Source organism: Cololabis saira, chromosome 10 (genome assembly GCF_033807715.1).
Source record: "Cololabis saira isolate AMF1-May2022 chromosome 10, fColSai1.1, whole genome shotgun sequence".
In the NCBI taxonomy this organism is placed as follows: Eukaryota; Metazoa; Chordata; class Actinopteri; order Beloniformes; family Belonidae; genus Cololabis; species Cololabis saira.
Window position 1 is genome coordinate 14,209,553 of NC_084596.1, and position 19,847 is coordinate 14,229,399.

At 40.1% G+C, this 19,847-nt stretch overlaps 1 protein-coding gene across 4 annotated transcripts in view; it reads left to right on the forward strand.

Annotated features, from left to right (window-relative positions):
- LOC133452448 (receptor-type tyrosine-protein phosphatase mu-like) overlaps positions 1 to 19,847 on the forward strand; it is a 217,197-nt gene that overhangs the window by 146,157 nt on the left and 51,193 nt on the right. For all 4 annotated transcript variants that reach the window (XM_061731758.1, XM_061731760.1, XM_061731759.1 and 1 more), the window contains 3 exons: positions 12,764 to 12,987; positions 17,348 to 17,428; positions 18,106 to 18,132. In XM_061731758.1, the coding sequence (XP_061587742.1) occupies positions 12,764 to 12,987; positions 17,348 to 17,428; positions 18,106 to 18,132 (332 nt within the window). The remainder of the gene's footprint in view (positions 1 to 12,763; positions 12,988 to 17,347; positions 17,429 to 18,105; positions 18,133 to 19,847) is intronic.

Consider the following 19,847-nt stretch of genomic DNA (forward strand, 5'->3'; position numbering starts at 1 on the left):
AAGTTTGTCTTTGACATCATAATTGTAGACATCCCTAATATATCAACAGTGGAACACCTTAGTAGGAAGGGGGTTTGGTCTTTTAGTCCGTGGTGTTACTCTAGTTCTCACTACATTGTCCCTACTGAGTCACTCACACGTACAATGTCTTGCATGTACACCAAGTTTACAGTCAGGTTAATTGCATACTAGCTTTTTATACATTCTCTTCAGCAACGTTGTCTGAAGTCGTCTGCGGTTCTGATGAGGAGCCTGGATGTCAGCCACAAGCTTACAACACCTCTATGATTGATTGAACCCATTAATGCCCTCATGCATTCATCAAAGTCTTTTAAAGGCATGAGGACATCCTACAGTTGCCAAAAATATGCACTTTAGGTATAATGCCAGAGGTGGCTGTGAGTCCCAGCACCTAACTCAACATCAGTCAAAGTGCTCATTACGGATGCGGTTACATGTGTGATCAAATATATGACCGTTCTTTAATCAGGTGGCCATACTGGCTGCTTTGCATGCAGCTGCTGGGGACAAGAGAGAGATCAATTGGCATAGGCCAAGGGTTGTGATTGGATCTTTATTCCTATGAGAGCTGGATTCATCCATCAACCAGCAAGGAAGTTAAATAAAAACACACTTTTTTTGTGCCACTTTTTGACTGATACGTCTGGCTTACCTTGTGTTCCCCGCAGTCTCAGGAATGTGATCTGATTGTAAACCTCCTCAGAGTAATTAGGCATTTCTGTCTTTGCTATACATGCTCAAGTTAATGTTTCACTTAAAACCTGTAAAGATTATGTAAAACCTGAAATATACGAACTACAGTTAAAGAACGATGCAAATATAAAATGAAAAGAACAAACGAAAACATTTTTATTACTGATTTATGTATTATACTGTTCATAGTTAAGCTTTTTTGACATGTCAGTTTTCTGACTTATTGCATAATCAAAAGCTGACATTTCAAAACTACACGACGACTACAGTATATAAAGAGCCATCTATTAGTTATTGTTAAAAGTGCTTCTGAAACCTTTGTTTGTTCTTAATGCACAGCTCCATGTTGGTAAAACTGACACCATCCACCCCCGGGAATCAAAAAGTCTGACAAATGGGCAGAATAATAAGGCCGGTATCACAAGTTAGCTCTTTTAGCGAAGCTGGCAAAGCTCAAATCTGTCCAAACATCTTTTTTCAGTTCTTGCCACGGAACCGAAAAGTACGGCCAGAGCTGAACGAGGCGTAGCGGATTCACTGGGACCCGCGCGGCGCGGCCCACAGGCTGAACAAGCCCAGCTGAAACCATGACTGAGCAACAGCTGCAGATACCCGTTTGCCAGTGCTGCGTTAATCAATTTTAAAGCGTCCTGAAAAGGTCAGAGGCGAAGTTTGTGTAAGATTTAGAAACCAGTGAGCTACAGGCAGTCCGGCTGGCGTCCTCCAGTTACCCCTGGCTAGCATGCTTCATGCAGGGGCAAAGATAGCAGCTGCTTGGCCAAGCTTTACCCACGATCGCATTCAAGCCAACCCAAAAACGATTGCAGTGGTTCACAGGCAATACAGGCCATATTATCTTTTATTTATTATTATTATGCTGTAGGGTCTTGACCTCAGACCTGGGAATAAAGTTGACAGAGGGTCCTAAGTAGCTCAAGTAACAGCTAACCATTTGACACCAGACATAAACCGTCCATCAAAACACAAGGTCCCTAATGGATAAACGTATGGTGTATATAATTTCACCTAATGAATTCCAAGTTACAAATGCCTGTGTTCTTGGGAACGGACAGATTTTGGCATCTGCACAGACTTTGCAGCCAACTTCACACCCCTGTTACACCTTTCCTTAATGCCAAGTCACACAGGACTCATTCAACCCCAACTGCGCCTTATGTTGTTTTTTAATTTGCCCCTCGGCTGTACTGTACAGCCGTGAAGTGAACTGTTACATCATTCCACCTCCTGCTCCATTAACACGGGGCAACCTGCTGGAATAAAGGTGGGACTCATTACGCAGAATCTGATTAAGTCAGTATTTGATTTACAGATGATACACCGCAAAAACAGTGATAATTAACAGACCATATCAGGCCTACAGTACAGGATTATGACTACTATTACTTTAAATATTTACAGAGAAGTTAATGCTGCATAAATATGTAGTTGTTTTTTTTAACTCTCATGGTAAGTCATAGCTGTGATTTTTTTTTTTTTTACTAAAATAAAATAACATTTTGAACAAAATAAAAGGGCATGCTATGGTTTCTGCCATGATTAAATCAAACATTTAGGACAATAAATGAGGTGTAATTCAATTGGCATTTGGAGCATTTTTGAAAAACCTCCATCACTACATAGTTTTCTTTTTTTTGTTTTCTTTTTTGATAAAAAAAAATGGTAAAAAATGAATGCGCATACTTATATTTGAATCATTATCGCAATTCTTTATCATTTGTAATAATGAGTCCCACTGCACTCTGTGTCAAGGAGAGAGACCTACTAAATGTAAAATGTAAAACACAAAGTGCTCGGGGCAAACACCTTCATTATACCTTCGTCGAACATTCAACAAGAATCACGTTAATTGGTACAAGCCTGGTAGAGTTTTGCACCTACATGTGCTGCATGCTTATGAGGAGGGAAGACGGCGAGCACCTCGAGCAGGCCAAGGAGATGTCAAGCATGGAAGGATCTGGTGTCAAGGATTCATTTTCAGGCGTTGTGTCGCTTGCAGTGTCGGCTCCGTCTGAAAGAGAACTGGAATAACACGAACACAGAAATGTTTCAGTGATGAAAAAGATGACTAAAATACAGTTCTTTGTATGAGCACTTGTGTGACCAGGATTACTGGTATGTTTTGAGTGAAAATATAAGAAATAATGAGAGGGATGTCAATTATATCCAGAAATATGGTTAAAATTGAATTATTTGTCACTCTCTTGGTTACATTAGTACTACTTATAGCATGTCAGTTCAATAGCAGAACTGTAAGAAGTTGCTTTAATTCAATCATATTCTTGTTATCAAGCTCAGAAGAAAGTTACTCTGTAATTCTTTATACAAAGGAATAATGTCTTGGCACCAGAACACTAATTAATCCGCTAGAAGACAACACAACCAACAAATCACCCATTAATAGACTGATACGAGCCGGTTTCAACTTGTTTTTTCAGTATAGTTACAGTAAAAAAAGAGGCTGCCCAGCATATAGTACATCACAACTTTCAACTTAAACTTGAATTATCTATGTATAGTCATTATATAATATACTGTACACTTAGCTATTATTGAATTAAATCTTAACATATTACTCTGAAAGGCAGCAAATTAGAGACAAAAATCGAAAGTAATTCAAAATATTATTTACAGTATTTACTCATCAGCATTATTTTCTTCATTAAGACGATAAATATGTAGCACAAGATCAGACATAAAACCACGATATCAGATTTCATGAAATGTAGGCTGCTTTCACATTTTAAGCAGTTCTGATGACTGGTTGAAGTGATCTGCAGTCGTTGTCAGTATCCACTCATTACGTGTGAGAAACTCAAAGATGCTGGCCAACTCCCCGCAGAGCCGTTTCAGACAGTCCACAGATATCTAGCATGCTAAATATTTGGAGGAGCGGTGTTTAAAATGTATTTATTTATACTCATCTTAAACTCTCCCCGGTGCACAGACAACCCCTACCACCAGTGTCCGTCGTTCTGTCTTATTATGAACAAGTCATTACACATGTTGCACCACTTGTTGCTCTCCGGGGTCGGGAGTGACGGGTTATTATAATTACATGTAACGGCGTTAAGTAATCAGGAACTGTTTTGCGTTTCAGTACAGAAAAAAAAATATGTAGTCTTGTTAATGGTATATTTACGGAAGATTATTAGGGCCAGACAGGAGAAAAATTAAAATAATATTTTAGAGGAGGAAGATTTTTTTTTTCATTATGCACTTCGAGGAAAAAGTCGAAATGTGGAGAAAAAAGTCGAAATGTTGAGAAAAAGTAGAAATGTCGAGAAAAAAGTAGAAATGTTGAGAAAAAAGTCGAAATTTTAAGAAAAAGTTCGAAATGTCGAGGAAAAAGTCGAAAAGTCGAGATTAATGTTGAAGTATAATTTCGGGAAAAAAGTCGAAATGTCGAGAAAAAAGTCAAAATGTTGAGGAAAAAAGGAAATTGTATTTCAACATCAATCTCGACATTTTGACTTTTTTCTCGACATTTCGTCTTTTTTCTCGAAGTGCACAATAGAAAAAATCTTCTACTCTCACATTTTTTTTCTCTTGCCTGGCCCTAATACTCTTCCGTATATATTTGATAAAAATGGGGGTTATTGAGTGGGATTACTTTTAAAAATCAAACGGGATACATGACAATGCAGCTTACCTATGTGCCGCGCACACGCATTGTGACACTTCACAGCACTTTACGGCAGAGCAACACGTGAAAGGACCTCGTGTTGTCATGGATACCACCGTCCGCTGCTCATAGCTCTGACATAAATACAAAACGAAGCCGCAGTTTCCAGCCAGCGAAGGCGAGTTTCTCCCGCAACCGGTCAGATACTGTACGAATGAATGAATGAATGAATGAATGAATGAATTTTTATTTTTGTGTCATGTCCGAAGACCCATCCGACCCATCCGACCCATCCTATGTACTGTATGTACATACGTATATATGTCTTTGTATTTAAATCAGAGAAGACAAACAACATTTCGGCGCCTTCCAGCAGTTAAAGTGCTGTCAGCACCCAGGGACTGAATGTCTAAAGGCTGATTTATGGTTCCGCGTTACACCAACGCAGAGCCTACGCCGTAGGGTACGCGGCGACGCACACTGTACGTTGCGCGTCGCCGCGTACATTACGGCGTAGGCTCTGCGTCGATTTAACGCAGAACCATAATTCAGGTTAACTCAAAGAAGCGCAGGTACAACGACACTTTTACTGAAATACACCTGAACCCAGTATGCTGAAGTTTGGTTAGCCTGCTAACTTGTGAGTAACTGTCAACTTTGCTACGTGGACCACCACTGTACATTTTCTCAGGTAAACAAAAACAGTATTTTGTGTATGCTGTTTAAAGATGTTTAAATACACTCAGCAGATCACACATCTTCGCTCTTGGCTTTATTTGCCCATTTACAATTGAAGTAATCCAAAAGTAACGAAAAGTAATCTCATACATTACTTTTTTTATTGTAGTACTTGGAGTAGGTTACTGATTACATTTTTAACAGGGAACTTGTAATTGTCCCAGGTTACATTTTTAAAGTAATCCTCCCAATCCAGTTACTCTCTCATTACCCACATGTATTTTATTGTCAAAGTGTGGTTTGCTGGGCTTCTGGGTGGCAAAATCACAGTCAGATCGTGTACTGTGATCATGTAGTGTGAACATCACACTTCAAGAAATACAATTACGACAGAGTGAGTCATGTAATCTGAACAGCGCAACAACCTGCAGAAAATGATAGTGACTGTGAAAGCATCTGTAGTGGAGATCTGGAACCTGGGCATATGAAGAACAGAAACCTCATCTCAGACCACCATCCATTTATCCTCTAGTTGAGAATGTTATCTTTCTTATATTATGTCTTTCTTTTAGAGCACCATATTGAATAAATTGCTCTTCATATACGAGCTGTAAATCTTCTTCCTCAGGACTGGTTCCTGGTGAGAACATCTGTTCAATGTATCTTTTTTTTATTATCCCTGAAGGGCAATTTGTTTCAAAGCCAGTAATACACGCATACATCAGTAAATAATGCAAATAAATAAATACAACAATAACTAATTACTATGTAAGTAAATATTAAAGAGCATTAATGAGCAGTCTGATTGCAGCAGAAAGAAATTAAGTTTTAAAACTTTCTGCTCAGCACTTCAGTAAAATGTATCTGCGACCTGAAGGCAGCATCACTCCACTGAGGATGGCTCGGATCAGCCAGAACTGCTTGGCCTTTATTCAATCATCCAACCTTGTATAGTTCATGGCGATCAGCAGGAGGTATTCCAGCAATTTAGCTGCAAATCTTAACAACACCCTGCAGACGAATTTTCAGTTTAACAGAAAGTGAACCCTGCCAGGAAACAGAAGAAACTAAAACATTCCCATAACAGTGCATTTGAGATTACAACTGCAAAGTTTATGATAAAAATGCAAACGCTGGTGTGCTTTCTTGCACACCTCACGTACCGGGGCTCAAGACACAGTTTGCTGTTGATTAGAGATATTTGTACTACTGCACTACTTCAACAACCCTGATTCTTCAGCATCGCAGGAGAGAGGAGAGTCGGATGTTTTTTAAAATCAATACACATTTTTAGTTTTTTCCATATTAACCTGTACAAAAGATAATTGATTCACTACGTTGAATAAAATTACTAGGAACAGACACATGTTCAGAGGTGTCCCGGTTGAGGAGGGATGCAATAACAAAATCGTCTGCAAATTTTACAATGTGGCACCTGCGACATTCGCTAGTATATAAGACAAATAAAATAGGTGATAGGACACAGCCCTGAGGAGACCCAGTAGAAGAAAGAGGATATCTGATGAAACCTCAAAGACTATCCCACACTGTGACCCCATTGTTAAAAATGCCACCATGCAGCACATCAGTCCAACATCAATGTTGACTCTGTCTGCTAAAATGTATGGTCGGTTGCAGTTAAAAGCAGAGGAGAAAGCAATTAAAAGAAGACGAGCTACAGAAATTGATCTCCACCAGATTTAAAAACCATGTTCAAAAATGTCCCTAAAGCACCTCCTACACCTTGACCAGGCTTATTTGCAAACTGGAGAGGGTTCAATGTGTCCTGTACAGCGTCCAACAAAGTGTTTCTCAAAGGTCTTCCTGACCAGGGAGGTAAAAGCCACTGGTCTAAAATCATTAAGTTCCTTTTGATTCTTAAGACTTTTGCACTGGAACAATAATCAAATCCTTGCAAAGGTGAGGGACCTTCTGCATCTGTAAGGACAAATGAAAAATGAAGCAGAATATGTTTGCCAGCTGCACAACACAGTTTTTCAGAACCCGACACCCAATAGCATCAGGATCTTATTTTCCTTACCTGTGGGTGAATTAGCTCAGTAGTAACCTCAGCATTTGTGTTGGATCAGGTGAAGACCTGCAAGCGAGTGATGAAGCGTTGGTGGAGTCATTCGCCACTTTCACACAGCGATTGTGGTATAAAGATTTCCTGGAGATCCTTTCTTCACTCTGCCTTCACCCTCCAACTGTGCATTCAAAGGTGTTTATTTAATTCCAGGAGAAAAACTTTGACAAAGCTTAAATCATTCATCCCACATTGATAAACAAGTGGAAATCAAAGCACAGTAGTGTCAATTCCTGGTTCCAAAACATGCAACATTTTTGCTTTTTCAAATCAGTGATGTCATTGAGTTCTTTATTAAATTGTGGGTCCGAGGCTTTGCATTGCTTTGTGAAAAAAAAGAATGAAAAAGTAAAGACCAGTTCTCAAGCTGCAAAGAAGGAACCTGCCAGTCAAAAAGCATGGTTGGTTGTCTCTACAGCCTCCAGCGGTTTTAAACCACCGCGGTGAGGCGTCAAACCATGCACATGTACATGTAATACAATCTGAAACTCCTTATACTGCTGCTTGCTTTACTCTGCTCTGACAAAAGATGATGTAAAAACACAATTATTTAACCATTTTTAAATGAAATAAAGCATATTATTTACATAGTCTTGTAAATAGACACAAGACAGATAACCATTTTTAATACAGGCCAAAGTTTCTGCTAAATGAGATGGTATAACATGACCTTATGAAACACAGATTTAAAGATAGATGTTGCTTTTTGCAAAAAAAACAAAGATAAGCCTTCACTGGGTTAATCAAAGATGCTTCTGTTTCCCCTCCCAGCTGGATATTTATCAAATAAAAGACATATACGCCACTGATGGTGTTTGTGGCTGTCCTCATAAATCTGTGTTTGTGACAATGCCACAAGGTTTAGGTTGCTGTGGTGCTGAAATGAAGCCCACCATGCTGAGATTTAGCTTTTGAAGCTTTTTTTTTTTTAGGAGTTACAGCAGTGTTGACTCCCACCAAAAAGACATGGTGGTATTCTGCCTCACAATGCACGCAACATCCTCTTCTTTTTCTTTTTTTTTATACATGAACTTACTGAGTTAAGAGCTTTGCTTGCTTGGATCCTAGATATACCATGCCTGTCATGTACTGTGCAGCATTCGGTCTCTAATGAGGGATAATAATAGTTACCTGGAGTATTTGCTCAGTCTTCACTTTAACATATGCCTCTCTCATTCATTTCATTCTCCTCATACAGTATGCATTTTTAATGCTGAAAAAATTTGATCCTCTCCTCAGGCATACCTGCAAGGAATCACTCCTGTAAATTTCTTGTTTAAATCTTATATGAACAGCTTTAGACTTAGTATCAAGGGATGATATAAATGGGCACATTCATCAACACACACAAACACTCTACTGTGCACTTCTTCTTCCAGACTCTCTCAGCATATCAAACTCTGCATTATAGTCATCTATCGTTATATATTTTCCCTTCTTACAAATGAGTAGAGAATAGCATGCCAATTAATCTTCATCTAACACCCACGGTGCTTTGCAAACATCCCAGTATTGCTGGTGCTTTCCTTACTTTTTGGCATTGGTGTGTGTGCAGCCTCGTTTATCTTAAAAGCTCTCGCCTCAACTGTCACACAAGCCAGGAAACCGGAACTCCAAGTCTTTGTAGACGAAGAAATGAGAGCAGTGAAAGAGCATTAAAACCGGGATTGTAGTTGTTCTTAATAGTCTTTTACAAGAGTGCACCCAGTGCAGAATCAGTCTTCATATAGCCCGGGGTATGCACAGCTGCCCCTCCCGTTTTCACTCCGTTTTCACATTATGACACTATAATGGATAAAAAGAGACAACATTGCCATTTTGTTCCCAACCTCTAATTGCAGATTAAAGACAAAAAGTGGGTCCAGCATACAAAAAAACGGCGGTAATTTGTCTCTTTGCTTTCTGAAGAATCGAGCCGCCATTAGCCTCACGTCGCGGCCTCCGCAGCAAATGACTGCTGGAGTGCAGCGGGAGCCTGTTGCCATATGGCAAGAGACGGCATCAAAATTGAATAAACAGAAGAGATTTGAGAAAACAAAGCAGCAGGAGTGCATCATTAGACAGCAGTTGTCCGTGTGCGAGACTCCAGTTCAAATAGTGAGAGGGGTCATGCAGAGACGAACAAAGTGTAAGGATCAGTGTGAGGGCTGCCATAGTTAATTCTTATCCTGCTCTCTCCTCTGGCTACGGCGCAGTGGCATCACGTGAGCTTATTGCTGCTCTATGTTCCCACACAAGCTGTTGGGTTTGTTTGATGTTTTGTTTTTTTGTTAGTCTAAACTATGTAAAACCAACTAAGTTAGCTGATCACGGCACTGGTACACTGCATTTTGTTTTATGAGGAATGAGAAAGGAAGTTCTTCCTCCAGGATGTCAAAGGTCAAGATCAACCGCAGCACAATCAGAAGCAGGAAAAACTAGTTAGCATTCAGTTTTGTAGCATTCAGTTTTAAAGTCTTCAAGTATTTGACTTGAATGAATTGTAAAAGTCAGACTAAAACTTGGGTTCCACCAGCACTGTGCAGCGGTTATGTTCTGTTCTCGGCACGTTTCAGAAGCCGCGTGTTTACAAGAGCAGTCTGCTCAGCTGGGATTACGAGTTTACCCCAAGGTTTCAAGGTCATGTGAGATTCACAGGGTAACCCGCTCCTTTAGATATGCATTTCTCTCCATATCATGTCCTTTCTGATAATATACAGGACTGTCTTTATTTTCTGTAATGCAAAAATGTCATATATTCTGGATTCATTACAAATCAACTGAAATATTGCAAGCCTTTTATTATTTTAATATTGCTGATCATGGCTTACAGTTTAAGAAAACTCAAATATCATATCTCAAAAAATTTGAATATTCTGGGAATCTTAATCTTAAACTGTAAGCCATGATCAGCAATATTAAAATAATAAAAGGCTTGCAATATTTCAGTTGATTTGTAATGAATCCAGAATGTATGACATTTTTGTTTTTTTAATTGCATTACAGAAAATAAAGAACTTTATCACAATATTCAAATTTTCTGAGACAGTCCTGTACATAAAAAAAGATGACCACTCAAATAAAAGGTCCAAAACAACCCATCAAGGCCGACATTAAATGATTCAAAGTAACATTGATCAATCCATCAAAAGCTACTCATGCAGTTTTATTTTGAAAATTGATGGATTTTTTTAAGCCATTTATGTTTCTAACTTCCTGCCAGGCTAATCTGCTGTGAGTAAGTTGACACAGATTTTATGCAGCTGAGCTCCAAAATAAACTCTGCTTGCATTTTTTGTGGACCAGGGCTTTCATGCTCAGTGGGACCCAGAGGGGAAAAAAACTGCCCCGCTGCTAAAGCTACTCGTATTTTACAGGTTGAGGGATCGGCTAAGTCCATGGCCATTGTTGTAATTGTGCACTAAACTAGTGTGATGTAGTGATTTTAGCAAAATGTAGTAGCCTATGCAAGGTGCAGTATTTTAAGGAGTGCACTGTGTGTAGAAATATCTGGACGGGGGACATTTCCAAAACCAGCTTTGGGTTATGCCAACAAACCGAGTGATGACTAACACCATGTGACCATGGGGTGCATCAAGCAACAGATGCTTTTTCAGTCATGCACAGGGTACAGTATGTGGTTTCAAAGGCCTACGTGGTTGGTTTGTGGACATTTTTAATCTAGATCAGAGTTGTCACTAGAAATGCTGTATACGGGACACATGTTAGAGCAGCAAACTTAAATACCGTATTTTCGGGACTATAAGCCGCACCTGTATATAAGCCGCATCAGCTCTATTTTAAAAAAAACAATAAAAAAAAGATATATAAGCCGCATCCGCTCTATTTAGAAAAAAAGATATGCAAGCCGCAGATATTTCTGTTGTTAGATTAGATATTTACTACATGTACAGAAGGATTTTGAACTGTAAATGATGTACATGTTTGTACCTAAATAGATCTTTCCTAACAGTGTCTTTTAACACGGCGGCAACTTTGCTGATTAAAACTGGACAGAACCAAGAGAAAATAACCGGTATTTATTCATCTATTTATCTGTTTGAAATCTGCTTCTACTTCTATCTGCTAAAGAAGAAGTAGCGTATTCTTCTTTGCATTTATTTTGTCTTAGTTTTTATTCTAATTCTGGTTAGCACTCCCCCTAGCAGTGGAAGAAAAATCCACAGAATAGCCGCACCTTTGTATAAGCCGCATGGTTCAAAACCTATGAAAAAAGTAGCGGCTTATAGTCCAGAAAATACGGTAGTAATCTTCACATGAACAGAGCAATATTGTGGCTGCTTCTTTCATGCAGACATCAGCTTCTACAACCAGCATTGCTCCCAAACACATGGACATAAAAGAAATCATGACTGGGGGGGGGAAAAAAGGACAAAAATATATTACTTTAAATGGATGGCTAGGTTTAATGAATGAATGAAACTCACGAATTTCCAAGAAAAAAAAGTAAATATGTAGCATCTTTTATTTTGAAATAAGTCAGTCCCATCACTTCTATGGCGGTTCAACCAGATTAGCAGGACTTCACAAACAGATAAACATGACGAGCTAAAACTGTTTAAACATGGGTATTTTCCTTCATGGTTGTGTCTCTTCAAAGTGTCAATACTGGTGATAATACTCTGCCTTTGGGCTAAAAAGCAGCATATTCCCCTGTCGCTAAACCCAACTGGAAGGTAAAATTTGATCCGGCCATTGGGTGCAGGCGTTACGCCTCAGATTTGCATCATCTGTGCTGAGATTCAAAAGGCTTTAAAAAAGGCTTTCAAATAGAGTGTTTGATACAGTAAGAATTTGAGATTTATGTTTAATCTCAGAAGCTCTGACTTTTTGAGGCTTTTTTTCCAAAATTTCCAGCTATTTTGCTGTATATTTATATAAAATTGTAGTGGCAGCCAATGGAATCAATAATGATGTTTATGCTTGGATTATGTAAATTATTTAAAAATTATCAATATGAAGACAATATAATGTGATCAGTAGAATCATGTGCTGGTGTGAACCCAGCAATACAAATACATACAAGTGCCCCATACAAGACTTTGAAGTCCAACAGCACTCAAGTAAGGAATGTCCACACTTGATCATGCAGAACCTCACACAGGAAGACGATTAGCAAATGATTATCTATTTTTTCAGTAGTCAATAATAAGGGCTTTTCAGCCTTTTCAGAAGAAGAATCAGTTTGCTGATTGTATTCCTGCGTGCTTCTGTTGTGGGTGCGTTTTGTCCCGAGCGCTGTACTTTCATGGTGTTTGATCAAGGACAGATTGCTTGTATGCTCCAACACATCAGCTTGAAGTAGGTCAATAAAAGCAGGTTGACATTTCAGTGTTCAGTGTTCACAACTCTAGTTCTTCCACTATAAAATACGAAAGCTAATTTTAAATCATCTGGGCTGCTGATGTATCTGGGTTAGACTGTCACACCTTTCCTCCTCCTCGAGGACCAGGATTTCTCTGCTTGAAAAGACATCTGGTGCCTAATAAAACCTAATGTGGCTCAAACCGAGGGTTCATTAGCTCGGCCGTCTCATTAGGTTGATGAGTAACGGCTGCCGTCTTCAGATCAGATCAACTCAAGCATTGTGATCGCTGATTTTTGACTGATTGTTTGTTTCATTTGTTTTTCCATCCGTGAAGGAAATTGGCCAAGAAGCGAAAGGAGACACTGAACAGCACCCGTCAGGAGATGACGGTGATGGTCAACTCCATGGACAAGAGCTACACGGAGCAGGGCACCAACTGTGACGAGGCTCTGTCCTTTATGGACACGCACAACCACACGCTGAACACCCGCAGCGAGTGCGCCCTCACGCTGAACGGCCGCAGCGAGTGCAACCTCAACCTCACCCTCAACGGCCGAGGTAAGACGGCCCGCGCTGCTGCTCAGTCGTGCACACCAGGCAGATTTAGTTTGGCGAGGGGAAACTTGGTTGCAAGAGAAAAAATTGACCAATGGAAAGACTTGAAATGAAGCCAAGTACCATCAAAATGATTTAGCAAATGATTTATGGGGCAATATGTTGAGGAGAAAAGCCCAGACTAGACGACAGCTGAAACAAAACAACAACCGCCATGAAAGAACTGAACTGCTTGAAACAAAAGGGTGTACGTTTGTCCTCCTAATATTGTACTTTTTATCATGTTCTATCATTTATCCCATCCAGTTGCATAAATTAATCTTCAAAATGCATTTTTAATGAACTCCCTCAATATTTCTTTTATTTCCCACTTGTGCTAAATGAAACACGATTCAATCCTTTTCAAGTGATTTTGTCTTTCACTCTTTTCTTTTTTCTTTACTTTTAGCTTTGAAAAGTTTCCTGTTGTTACCAGTGCCTTTATATAAGTCATATACTGGAATTATTTTCTTTCTTTTTTTTTTAAACAAATGAACATAATTGACATTTAATTTGGCATAAAAGACTTTGATATGATTTTTCAGTCTTTTTTTCCCATTGAATTATAGCTTTATTCTCCCTCATAATTCCTTGAGGGTTTCTTCCATCCTATTTACTCATTCCCTTTTAAATTACTTTCATTTATTTTATTCATTTTTGTTCAGTAAACTACAAGTCCATTTAAAATCTCCAAAGTTCTTATTTAACCGGAGGAGTATTACCAGTTCGTGGGCTGTTGAAACTGTGTCGTTAGTGCTTGTTAACAGTCTGAAGGGGATCTGGTATCCGGATCAATAATCAAGACATCTCGAAATCCCAAACCAGACCTCAAAGCTTATCAGTAAACATTAGCGCTTCAGCGAGTCTGTCATGAGGTCGTAGACTCCGTGCCGATTTGTGTTCGAGTTATGGAGGACACAAATAGTGCGATAACCCATTAATTTTCTCTGTCCGACGTTAAACCTAATACTTTATTGATGGGCGGCTCAGCCAAGTCTGCATCCAGGGCATGACCTGTTATAATCCAAGTCAGAGTCATCAGATTAAAAATCTACAGCAGCCTCTGTCTGTGCACCCCTGCAGGGTCTGAGCCCCAAAGATGCGTTGACCTTGATTAACTGTCTGTTGGAGTAGATGTTCGAATCCGGCCCTCTGTCTGCCAGTGCAAATGAATTAAATGCATTACTTCTGAGTCTTCCTGTCGGTGTAGAGCCCTCTCCGCTTCCACAACTTTTACATTACCGTCAGCAGTGTCGTTTTGGCTCAAAACGTCATGACTGACAGGTTATAGTCCTGAGCATATTGCACTCATTACCTAAACCGTGCCTGGCTTGGCAGGTCTGTTAATGGTTCAGGGGGAGAAGACGGCAGTCCAGGGAGGAAAAGCCAGCACCAGCATACGCATTTCTCTACCTTTTTACACAATAGCTAGAAGTCATATGTATTCCTTTTGTACTTTTGTTTACTTCAGAAAGCAATGCTCTTTTTTTTCAACTGCATTGCATTTATTTTCAAGACTGTATTGACAATTTTTTCTGTATTAAGATTGTAATCATGATATTATCAACTATCATCAATATCTTTTTCTTCTTTAAAGACATTCTTTTATTTTTATGATCCAAACATTTATTCGAATTTTGCACATTAAAGAGACATATTTTGTACAAGTGTTCTCCCTATCCGATCATGTGATTGGAAATCGGGATAATTGATAATTATACACATTATTTATTAATTGTCTATCAATAGGCTTCATTGTTAACAATTGCAGTTTCGGTCAGGCAGGGAGAAGGTGTAACCTTTCACCTGGAGCAGCACTTGTAGCCACTGACTTGACGGCAGTCCGTGTTGCAAACTTAGCGACTTTGAGTTTTCAAACCCCTCTAGACTTTTTTTTTTATCAAAAAAGTGACGAGCGACAAATGTAGCAACTTTTTTTCACGTGTCATTAAAGACTTTTGTAGAGTCTAACGAAGTCTGGTATCGTGCTCGCTCTTCTCAGCGAGCAGCCGGTGCTGCTGTGGTTCCCTCTCCCGTACAGCAGTCACAGCTGGAGACGTTCATCTCTCCGCATCCAGACGGCAAAAGAATTGGGCACGAATCCAAACTGGCTGATCCTGCACTGTGATAAATTATTGTTCATGTATCATTCAAATTAATGTAATGTAATATTCAGTGGTGCTGCGCTGGTGCACTGGCCTATATTCAGGACAGAGGAGGGTTGGAATCGTGACTCTAAAAAAAACAAAGAATCGACCAAAAGAAAGTTTATTTGTAGTTCTAAATATATGTATGTGTTTTGTACTCCCTTTTTATCTCTCTCATGACTTCATTCTTCTCGCTTACAGCATCCATTACAATTATGCACAAATTGTAAAGCCAATAGCTACTTTCCTTACGGAGGAGTTGGCAGCACTGGCTGAGTAAATGGAAATGAAGCTCCTACTGTTTGCAATTTGGAAATCAGTTGTTTTTCTTTGTTTTTTTTCCTGTTTCTTTTTCGTGGATTGCCAAACTATTGGATCAGTACTGAGTACCAGCTGATAATCAGACAAAAAAAAGAAAGTGAAATCCTTATTAACTAATTATCTAACCTTTCTAAGCTTATGAGAGTTCTGTACTTTTTTTTATTTTAAAGAAAGGGGAATTTCTTTATATAAAAAGCAACAATGAACATTTGGGTATCAGAGTATCAGTAATGAAAAGCATGAATGGATTTGTGTTTAAATATGTGGAGTGCACAACCAAATAAACATGCAGCAAGGAGGTCTTCTCCAGCGGAGCTCACGAGGCTCAGGTGTAGTTATTGATCTCCTGGGCAGCACCTGCAAACCCGAACCCAGCGAGGGGCCGCTGAAGGTTTCATTACAATTATGGAAAGTGTCTTCCTGACAGGGTTCTGCTTTGATCGTTTGACAACATGAGACTTGCTGTACGTGTCAGTTTGGGCAGAGAGAGAGAACAACGTGCATGTTATTATGCAGTCAGGACATTTTAAAGCTACCAAGTAAAAGTTATTTGGAAAAACTGATCTGTAAAAATAAGCCTAACAATTGAGATTTCATACGGTCGAGTAAACTTTACAGCCGACCCAGAATCACCCACATCACCTACCTCGTGTCGTGTCTGCAGTAGGAATTGGCGATATTTTACCGTTCACGATATACCGTCAAAAAAATTCCCCACGATAAGAATTTGTCATCTCGCGGTAAAAACGATAAATTCACGTTGATGACGTTTTTGTGTAAAGCTGATTTATGGTGAAGGAAGGAAGGAAGGAAGGAAGGAAGGAAGGAAGGAAGGAAGGAAGGAAGGAAGGAAGGAAGGAAGGAAGGAAGGAAGGAAGGAAGGAAGGAAGGAAGGAAGGAAGGAAGGAAGGAAGGAAGGAAGGAAGGAAGGAAGGAAGGAAGGAAGGAAGGAAGGAAGGAAGGAAGGAAGGAAGGAAGGAAGGAAGGAAGGAAGGAAGGAAGGAAGGAAGGAAGGAAGGAAGGAAGGAAGGAAGGAAGGAAGGAAGGAAGGAAGGAAGGAAGGAAGGAAGGAAGGAAGGAAGGAAGGAAGGAAGGAAGGAAGGAAGGAAGGAAGGAAGGAAGGAAGGAAGGAAGGAAGGAAGGAAGGAAGGAAGGAAGGAAGGAAGGAAGGAAGGAAGGAAGGAAGGAAGGAAGGAAGGAAGGAAGGAAGGAAGGAAGGAAGGAAGGAAGGAAGGAAGGAAGGAAGGAAGGAAGGAAGGAAGGAAGGAAGGAAGGAAGGAAGGAAGGAAATGAGCCAGAAAGATAGATAAATTCCTGTTGATGAGGTTTTTGTGTAACAAACATGGCGGATCTGAGTCATTACAGTTTTGCAGTACAGGTGTAACTCATTTAATTGGTTTTTTTCAATTTAATTGGTGTAGTTTAGTAGCGTTTAGTATCTTTTAGAGCAGTGTTTTGGGGGCTCCAAAGACTGAATGTGGTGATAGATTTATAGTTAAAAAGGTGGAGTTGAATTGGTATTTTTTTAATCGTCATTTTTATCGTTATCGGGATAAATGCCAGAAATTATCGTGATACATTTTTTAATCCATACCGCCCATCCCTAGTCTGCAGTGTTCCTTCATTCTCTTCAGGGTCTCTGACATATCAGCGGCCGTCACTATAAAGCAGAAAGTAGTTGTTTTTTTTTCCTGCAGTAGCATATATCAAAAGCTAAGTGAGAAAATATCTGATCATCCTTTACAAATCACATCACTCAGAGGTTTACAGTACATAGTCGGTTCTGCATGACTTCTCCTCCACTAACAATACAAGGCTATTGAGGCTTTTGACCGTGTTCTTTCCTCCGTCTGCAGCTGGATCATCGCCTTCCTCCTTCACGCTGCCAAAGGCCAACACGCTCACTTCATCCATCCCCGCCAACTCGTACTACCCAGGTAAACATGCTCACTCTTCTCTCATTAAACCTGAATGGCAGCAAAGAAGTGCTTCCCGTGCAACATGCAGACTCAAGTTAACATTTCCAGTTAATATGAAAGAAGCAAAATACAGTGTTACTACACATTAATAAGAGAGAATAGTTTTAAGCAATTCTTAATGAGTTTCCAATTCCCAGTGAGGCCTCCTTTTTGAGTAATTTACAAACTAATACTTTAATGTCTGGTGTGAATTTACCAACAGATTTGAAATGTGCTTTCAGAATTAGAAAACGATTTCACAAATGAGAAAGCAGATAAATTAAGTTCAGATGGGTTTATACCCTGCTACATCTCTGGCTATGTTTTTATAGCACTTCACCAAGATGGATTTTATCTGTTCAATTATAGCTTCATTTTCCTCCAAATAATATTCATAATTGGGTGTCTTATATAATCACTTCGCAGCTCATTGATTAGATGGAGTAAAGGGCAGCAACATTTATAATCAACTAAACTTACTGTATAATTAGCTTTTCCAGAAAATATGATGCGTTTCTCATTTCGCTGCTTGGAAGGAAAAAAAAGTGTCTGTTACTTTTTGTCGATGATGTTTTTCTGGTCTGTCTTTGCCTCTTTGATTTACTGCGACTCTCTTCCCTCCTCCAACTTCTGCGCTTGTTTCGGGGATTGAGCAGATCCCTTTGTGCCAACTGCCATCTTAGGTGAGACACATTCTCTTTTCTCACTGTTCCTTTAATTAAATGTTGCTAAAGAGAGTACGATTACAGTGTTTTACTTTCATAAGACGGCTGTTTTGAAAAAGTTCACCGAGAAGAAGACGAAGGCTGACTTTTGTTTTCATTTTAATTCTGAAGGCTTTATTTTTTTCAAACTTTTTTTTTTTTTTTTTTACTGAAGCTGGCTTCCTCACCTTCATACCTGCCTGCTGCTTTTCCCCCTCTCCTCCTCCACCCCTCCGTCCCTCCCTCCCTCCCCCGTCTCTCCCTCCCCGTCCAACGAGGGACTCTCCTGGGCCGAGGCTGCCTTCACTCCATCCCATCCGCATTGCGTGTCGTGCGTGTGATGTCACTTACGTGTTTGACCTCTCATATGCATGGACGGACATGTGGACTGGATGTGGGGGGAGTGTTTATAAAAGGGTGGGTTTTTGGGGGTACAAGGGTGCTGGGTGGGGGTGGCTGGTTGCCCTGGCGACCAGGGACGGAGCATGTTGAAGCTAACGCAGCTGCACTGAGACACAAAGACCCGAGCGAGAGAGAGGCACAAAAGCGCGCTCTCTCAGCCTCCCCTGTAACTGAAATTCCTAAAACAGGATACGTTCGATCTCAAGACCAAAAAAAAAAGTCTTAACATTAGTTGTGCTGCCCTCCCCCTCCTCCCGTCTCTCCTCACTACACACAGAACTCCCCTCCCTCCCTCCAAAACAACAACCTTTTCTGTTATTCTTTTTAATGTCGCTCCCCCTGCCTTTGGCTAACTGCTACTGACCTACTTGTTTTGGTTTTGTTTTTGACATTGTTTGTACATCTTGGTCGGCGCTGAAACAGAATTATGAAAATCATTTTGTACCTCTTTTAATTATTACTGCTCTTTGCCGAAGATTCAGAGCGGCTGAAAAGTGCAGCAGGCGCTTTTCCACTCTCTCGGAGCACATAACGCCGCGGCTAAGTGGGGCACTGGTACTGTAGTAATTAAATACTCAAGGCCGCGGAAGAAAGGCGCAGTAAACCACTCCACTCCAGCCTCACTACAAGCACCATAAGCTGCATTTTTAAGTACACAACTTGCAGATTTCTGTTTATTTGTTGTTGCTTTTTCTTCCTTTCTTTTTTTTTTCTCCCCCCCCCCCCCCCCCCCCCACCCGCCTCGGTGCAAACGAACGCGGCGACTTTCATCACTCTTCCTGGGACAGCTGCTTATGTTAGTTCCACAGTTAATGAAGCATGAAACAATTAACATGAAATTACAGCAGCCAGAAAAGGTCACATGCCGGGGCTGTGACACGTTCAGTCGCGGCGGCGGCGGCGTCTCGTCAGCTGACGTTAACGATCACAACTGATTAGATCGTACAGGACCGGGGATGTTTTCAGCAGCACTGCGCATCCCATCCAAAATAATAATAATGATGATAATAAGAATAATGATTATCACATGCAAATATAATTACAGCAAATTCAGGAAGAAACTCAAAATGTATGAATACTCAGTAATGAATTAACATATTTTAAATATTCCAGCTTGTTCTAACGACAGCCAGTATTGCATTACTTTTTTCTCCCTTGAAATCCATGACTCCCTTGTTTTGTTTCTTTTTTTTTTACTTTTGTCTTGCACTGTTGAAATTGCCCCATCCATCCACTCCACATCCCCCCCACCCCCCCACCCCACGACTAGGCTTTCTACCTCGGCGGTTGAA